Source organism: Vanessa cardui, chromosome 15 (genome assembly GCF_905220365.1).
Source record: "Vanessa cardui chromosome 15, ilVanCard2.1, whole genome shotgun sequence".
NCBI classification, from domain to species: Eukaryota; Metazoa; Arthropoda; class Insecta; order Lepidoptera; family Nymphalidae; genus Vanessa; species Vanessa cardui.
Window position 1 is genome coordinate 2,305,125 of NC_061137.1, and position 8,331 is coordinate 2,313,455.

Consider the following 8,331-nt stretch of genomic DNA (forward strand, 5'->3'; position numbering starts at 1 on the left):
TGGATATTTGTAGCGGGTGATATATTTTAATCCTGTAAGCAATAGATGGCGCTACTGGTATATTATATCACGCTATTATTTGAATTTCTTTACACAAGAACTTGTAATATTAGAGCGATTAATTCCAGCCCTATATTGCATGTTCAATTGATTGTATTAAGCAACAAAGTTCATCTCTTCTAGCACAGTTGCTTAGCTTGGTCTCTTACAAGCCCGACTAGGTAGGTACCACTTATTCAATATAGGTATTATCTAATATCTAGCGCTAAATACTGATTCTGGTTGTGTTACGGTTGAAAGGCTGGGAGAATGAGTGTAACTACAGGCACAAGGAAAAATACATCTTATTACCCAAAGTTGGAGGTGCATTGGTAATATGAGAAACGTAATATTTCTTACAGTACTGTTTTTATTTTCCTCTTTTTAAGAGAGATTAACCAACTGTGCCTGACATATAACAGTGCACAAACAATAGGATCTATGCCTTGAATTATATTTTAAAGATAGGGCTATAACAGTTCCGAGATTCAAAGCTTCATAGGTTAGGTACTTAAAAAATCTCAGGAGAACTGAATATTTGCTTATGTATTGGTGCAACCGTTAAGTAATTTTCAATACAAGAACTACTAAAGCACTTAAGCTTATTTAATGAATAGATAACTTTTACATTAGCACCCTAAGTCTCAACGATAAAATCCTCAAAAGGTTTTAGTTTCCATATGTAAAAATATTCTCTTGCAAAGGCAAAGTCGCAAATCGGCAATAATATCACAAATCTTACTTTGAAAAAGTTATAAATCTAACCCTTCTCATCGTAGATGGAACCTTTGTGGAGCACGTGCCCAACATAACAGCAAACGCTGGATTGGTTAGATCAGATATTTCCCGGGTAAAGCTTCTCATATTATGGATTTTACCTCAGCGAGAAATATGGAGTAGATGACATTATTTTCCTTTTATATATAACTAAGAACTGCGATATTACCCATATTATATTTGAATTATAATATAGGTAATAGTAATCAAATAACAATGCAATAAATCTTATATATGTAAAAATGGCCTATAAAAACAAATATAAAATGTTCGAACAGCCGTAGTCGGCTTACAATGAAATCAAATCAAACAAAACCTATCATATTTCCTATCAGATTTTGAAATTTCTAAAAATCTATTGAATAACGCAAAGTTTCGCGGGAAATCAACCAGTTGAATGACTCGAGAATAGATATTATTTCCTGACTTCTATTTCAATTTGGTTACCCAATAATTTTAACTATTTAATATTATCTTATACCAATAATTATGTACCTATGAAATATTATACAAACATATTAAGAATGTCACTAAAAACTAAAACTATAATATAATTAATTATTAGTGTCATGTGACTCTTTTATTAATAGAGAATGAAAATGAGAGTGTGTATATATAAGAACGCACACAAGTGCGTTGTGCGCACACTTGTGTACAACGGTATAATAAAAACTCCTGATTGGCTATCTAGTCTCCGTTAGGAATGCCTTCGCGTCGCGTTGACCATCATTGGTCATATATTTATCGTATAATAAAGAAAAAGAAAAGAGTTCATTGTTATGTTATTTACAAAAATTATAATAGCCAAATTATAACACATTGCCTGTAAATGTTCCATTACTGTATTAAGTCGTTATCTTTTGAGAAAATGGAATATTTTTGTTTTGATTGTTGGTGGATATACTGAACAAGTCATGCATTTTTCTCAACCGAAAACGAAGTATTACGAACCCAAATTAAGCACATTATTCACATCGTATTCGAATCTACAATCTTGGGCTAAAATTCACTAGTTCATCACGAAAGATCATTCAAACATCTCGGCTTGGTCGTAGAAAAATCTAATATTTCTTATAACCAAGTTATTAACTGCCAATATAATAATATCGGAGGAAATCCTTTCAGGAAGGTTTCGGTATCTTAACAGAGGTACGAGGCAGTACTTAGGGCCATCAGGGAAATTTATTTTGTTCCCGAGCGAATCGGACCGCTTAAGCCTTATCGTCATAAAGGAATACGACCACCGAGAGAAAATTTATGTCGCTAATGTTGCTTGCGTCTTTATGGAACTGACGTTAATGAAATGTTTTCTTATAGATTGATTTCTCGACTTTAATTTCTTACAATATTTTTCGTACTAAATGTAGTTTAACAAATTAGCATAAATATATTTGGATGTGTAATATGTATATCCAACTAGCGACCCGCCCCGGCTTCGCTCCGGTGCAAAAATGATACTGAATGTACTGTTGAATTTGTTTGTTTATATCACATTAGAAACTTCTAAAATTATCAGTGTTTCTTTACTACATTGTCGATGCATTATGTGAATATTCCTTTAAACAAAAACACATCAAAATCCGTTGCGTAGTTTTAAAGATTTAAGCAAACATAGGGATACAGGGACGGATAAAGCGACTTTTTTTATACTATGTAGTGGATATTGGTGCGCTTTGGGGGTAAAACAAGAACCCCACAACCCATATAAAGGCATGTTCGAGCTCTTTTTTTGAACGCTTGACGTCTAAGTTGCCTCGCTTTTATTACACATAATATTCATAAGAATCTATTTATATGATGTCTTTAATCAAAAAAATCAATAAATATATTTATTGTTCTTATATCAAAATATATCTCACAGAGGCCCTGTAAACTAGGAAAACCCGTATCATAGGGGCCAGTGACTTCCCAATCAATGTTTTAATTCAACTTTAAATATAATACTTAAATCAGTATATAATTTAATTTAATGTTTAAAATATGTATATATTTACTTTAGTCGTATTTATACATTGATTGTTTTTAATTTTATGAATTATTTTAATAACATCTCGAGGCTGCCACGTCTTTTTATTATTTCAAGCAATTTACTTTCTTTTAAAATAATTAATACATTAAATTGAAATTATAAAGCCTTCCATATATTTATTTTATATGATATCCATGTTCATACAGCTTTTATAATAATTTATTGATAGAAAAAGTGTTTCCAATTTTCAGGACACAATTATATTAAATAGATATGTTTTTATTAATTTGTAACTGACACGTAACTAATGAATATGCTAAAATAATAACTATACCTTTCATAATATCAGATTATTTTAATATTAGCATAAAATAAAAGAATAATTTATATGAATCAAAAATAGTTACTGTACAATATTTAACAGCGTGGAATGGTGGCAAGACTGTCAGCAGCATTTCTTCGTTGATAAGTAAAACAAATATTACCTATCTTAGGTACTGAAATTAATTGACAATTGGAAAATGGTTTTAAGAAAAAAATATTTTATAAAATAAATTTGTTACTAATATGTTTTTAGTAAATAAAATAATTATTCGTAATTTTATAACGCATTTTTATTCCATATATATATTTGTAATGACATAACAATTAATACGTTGCTAAGGAACTAGATTCTATATTCTAAAGGATATGACAGCCCTCCGCCGCAATTTGACGTTCTATTAAAGGTGCCGAAAGCATTTGGTCGACATGTCGACGTATTATCTCGTTTTCATCTGTGACTATTTGATAATGTAATGTTCCTAGTCGCTTTTGAATTGTTCCAAAAATCCACTTTTTATTTTTACCGTATACTCGAACTTGTACTCTGTCCCCCTCTTTAAATTGTTTATTTAAAATTATGTTTTCTTTTAATTGTACTCTAGTATTCGTATCTCTTTCAAATATTGTATGTAAATATGTCCTTATATTTCTGCCAAACATGAGTTCGTATGGACTCCGCCCGCATACCCCCGGGGTTCGTCGCAAGCAACACTTGACTGTAATTATTTTATCTATTAAGGTTCCTCGTTCCTGTTCCATAGTTTTTAATCTTCTCTTTATTGTTTGAACGAATCGTTCCGCTTGTCCATTAGTTGCTGGGTGATAAGGAGCTGAAGTCCTATGTAACACTCTTTGCTCAGTAAGAAAGTTTTTGAATTCATTTGATGTAAATTGCCGGCCATTATCAGATACTAAAATGTTAGGAGCTCCAAAAGTTGAGAAAAGATCTTTTAATTTTTGTATGCACCATGAACTTGTAATAGTTTTCGTAGGAATTATTTCAACCCATTTAGAATATGAGTCTACGATAACAAATAGGTAATGTCCATAAATTGGTCCAGCAAAATCAATATGTATTCGCTGCCATGGTTCTGTAGATTCTTCCCAATGGTGTATTTCAACTTTTTTAGGTTCGTTCAATTGTAGTCTGCATGATCTACACGATTTAACTTTATTTTCTATATCTTTATCGATATTTCTCCAATAAACAAAACTTCGAGCCAACAATTTCATTTTAACTACACCAATATGTCCAGTATGTAACTCGTTTAACACAATATCTCTCAAACCTTTTGGAATAAATACTCGTGTACCTTTAAGTATGCAGCCATCTTGCATTGTTAGCTCATTATTATTGTAGCCAAAACTTCTTAGGTTTTTACCTGTTTGTAGTGCTTGTAATATCGGTTGTAATTCTTCGTCATTAATTGTTTCAGATTTAATTTTCTCTATGCTAATTTGTAATGTACTTATCTGTTGTAATTGATATATACTGTGTTGGTCTCTTTTACTGTCATTGCTCTGTTCGACGGGAAATCTAGATAAATAATCAGCATTTGAATGTCTTTCTGAACTTCTGTATTCGATTTCGTAATCAAACCCAGACAAGAAGTGAGCATATTGAAATAATCTCATAGTACTCATTGTAGGTAAGGTTTTATGTGGATGGAAAATTGTTGTGAGAGGTTTGTGATCTGTAACTAAAATAAATTTTCGACCGTAGCAGTAATGAAAAAATTTTTTTAAACCCCAGAATATAGCTGTAGCTTCCTTGTCAATCTGACTATAATTTCTTTCACTTGATGATAAGGTCCTTGATGCAAAAGCTATAGGTCTCTCTGTTCCATCTGGTAGTCTATGTGACAAAACTGCACCCAAGCCCTTAGGTGATGCATCGGTAGCTAGCACTAACGGTTTATTCTTATCAAAATGAATCAAACATCTTTCGTTTATTATTTCTTCTTTTATTTTCTTAAAGGATTCTTCGCAAGAACGTGACCAACAAAATGGAACTCCCTTCTTAAGTAGTTCATTTAATGGATTTGAAATAGTAGCTAAATTTGGTATAAATTTATTGTAATAATTTGTCATGCCAATGAAAGTTCTCAACTCATTTACATTAGAAGGACGTTCTGTACTTGTAATTGCTTTTACTTTTTCTTTACTTTTATGTAACCCGTCCTTATCAATTATGTGTCCTAAATATGAAACACTTTGCTTAAAAAAAATTGCATTTCTCTTTATTCACTCTGAGATTATTATCCTTCAGTCTTTGTAGTACTTGATGTAATCGTTGTAATAATTCTCCTTCTGAAGAACCTTGAATTATAATGTCGTCGAAAAAACATTTAACTCCTTCCAATCCTTGTAAAATTTTATCCATAAATTTTTGCCATAAATTTGGAGCAACTTTTACCCCAAACATTAATCTGTTTACTTTGTATATGCCTTTGTGTGTACTCAACGTTTGTAACAATGCACTCTCTTCATCCATTTCCATATTTAAATAAGCTTGACTAATATCTAGAGTACAAAAAATTTTACCTCCGTTCATCTCTGAAAATATGTCTTCTATTACTGGAATTGGGTATTTTTCATCTTCTATGACCTTATTTAATGTAATTTTGTAGTCCGCGCATAATCGAATACTACCGTTTGGTTTTACTATGGGAACAATAGGAGTACCCCATTCGCTATGATCTATTTTTGTTATTATCCCTTGTTCACAAAGTCTTTCTATTTCATTATCGATCTTTGATTTCAAGGCGTATGGAACTCTTCTAGGTTTGATGCAAATTGGTTGTACATTTGTTTTTAGATTGAGATGGGCTTGGAAATTTGGTATTTTTCCAATATCCGATCTAAATACAGATGTAGAATATTCTTCTAATAACTGGTCTAACTTAAGGCTCTGATCAGTACAATCTATTGAATGTAAGTTAGCGATGTCTACTTGTAACTCTTTCATCCAACTTCTTCCGAAAATTGGATCAACATTCTTGTTAATAATGTATAATTTTCCATAAAATCTTTGATTATCATAGTAACAACGAACGTATGCTACTCCAATAGGTTTAATAATTTCTCCTGTATAAGTTTTCAATTTTATATCTGTTTTAAAAATTTTCCTATTTATTTGTAACTTTTTATAGTCGTTTAAGGATATCGAAGACAATGCAGCACCCGTATCAAATTCCATTTTTATGTTTCTATTTTCTATATTTACTGTTATCATATATTTATCCACAATTTCACCATTGATAATATTGATTTCACCTAAGTCTTCATCCATTTTGTTATTTACCTGTTCCTCTATTTGATTGGCCTCATTTCTTCTTTTTAGACATACTTTAGCTAAGTGACCTTTTCTACCACATTTATAACAAGTATCATGTAATGAACGACACGTGTTAGCTCTATGTCCTATTCTTCCGCAACGGAAACAGGTTCCTTTTAAATCTTCAATTGTTAATGTATCTCTCTTACTCGTTTTGTTTAACGTTACGTTATTTCTGGAAGGTGTTATTTTGTTTACAATTCTGTTGTTTTCTTGACCTGGAATATTAGTCATGGCGGCATTATCTACCTTACCCATTTCTATTGATGCCGCGATTTGTATTAGTTCTGAAAATTGTAATTTTTCTTTTTCTTGTAATATCTTAATACGTATATCTCCATCTTTTAATCCTCTTATAAATTGTAGTGATAGAAAATTTTCTGAAATATTCTGTTTGCAGTTTTGACAGTTAAATTCACAGTAAGATGAGAGTCTTTTTAATTCTGATGCGTAGATAGTTACCGTCTCGTTGTGTGATTGAAGACGTGAAATAAAATTGTGTTGCATCGCCCACACGCTCGGTTTTGGATCAATGTAATCTTGTAATATTTTAATAAGGTCTTCATAGCATTTATCGAGAGGATCTTCAGGTGAACATAAGTCACATACTTTTTCGTGTAACTCTGGAGAAAGTGTGGACAGTAATGTATAAACCTTCATTCTCGTATCGTTAATATTATTCATTAACAAATATACGGATAATCTCCTAGCAAAATTTTTAAAGGATTCTGTGTCTTGGTATGGTTGGAATGGTATTTTCGGTGCACATTCTTTGCGGGTATAACTTTTAACTGATCCTAAATTTTCAATATTTTCCAATCTATTTTCTATTTCATTATTATTATATCTACGAAAAAGTAACAGTTTCACTTTCAATTTTGTGTAAAGTTCTTCAAATTCGTACCTGTATTGTATTTCTTCTTCTAATTGATCTTCTTCCGTTTCAAGTTCAATTTCTCTTTGTGCATCGTGGAATCTTTGAAGGCTTTCTTGTAAAGTGTAAAGTCGTGAATCTATTTCTTCTTCCGTAATATTTTCTTGTAAATTTATGTAATTTTCTGTTCTTGTTAAATTACCCCGTAAGGAGGCTCTTAATCTTTTGTATTTTTTTACGGTGTTTGACATCCTCGTCGCCAGTTTAATATGTTTTTAGTAAATAAAATAATTATTCGTAATTTTATAACGCATTTTTATTCCATATATATATTTGTAATGACATAACAATTAATACGTTGCTAAGGAACTAGATTCTATATTCTAAAGGATATGACAGTTACAAAAAAAACTACTTTTTTATTCAGCCCTGAAGTGGAAACAGTCCTTATGATTTTTACTACGAAGACTATTTTAAGTGCTATTCTTATAAAATTTATTGTATAAATAAATTCTCCCTCACTGATAGTTTAAGCTCTGAACTGTATATAAAGTATTTAAAATTATATAGTTATTTTATTGCATAATAAATAAATAATTTTATATTGAATCATAAAAATTAAGCGCTAAGATTTCATCATCATTCATAATACAAAAATATTTGAATAGTAGTTGTAGTAATAATATCTTTATCAAAAATATTTGGTTACCGTTATTGATAGTATATTTCATTAAATTAACCAAAACCTTGATGGGCGAGGCTGACTCGCACTTGGCCGCTTTTTTCATAATTTCACTATTTTAACTATTCTGTATTAACATAATAAGGTTACAAACTTCTACCACTCAACAACAACAACAGCCTGTAAATTCCCACTGCTGGGCTGAAGGCCTCCTCTCCCTTTGAGGAGAAGGTTTGGAACATATTCCACCACGCTCTTCCAATGCGGGTTGGTGGAATACACATGTGGCAGAATTTCTATGAAATTTGTCACATGCAGGTTTCCTCACG

The 8,331-nt window shown here is 31.1% G+C and overlaps 1 protein-coding gene across 1 annotated transcript; it reads right to left on the bottom strand.

The window, feature by feature from the left end:
• Positions 1-3,381: 3,381 nt before the first annotated feature.
• On the bottom strand, positions 3,382-7,716 carry LOC124535738 (uncharacterized protein K02A2.6-like). The gene is made up of 2 exons (XM_047112051.1): positions 5,344-7,716; positions 3,382-4,553 (listed from the first exon to the last, which is right to left on the bottom strand). The coding sequence occupies exons 1-2, from the start codon at positions 7,569-7,571 to the stop codon at positions 3,467-3,469; spliced, it is 3,315 nt and encodes a 1,104-aa protein (XP_046968007.1). The 5' UTR covers positions 7,572-7,716; the 3' UTR covers positions 3,382-3,466.
• Between the last annotated feature and the right edge of the window lie 615 nt (positions 7,717-8,331).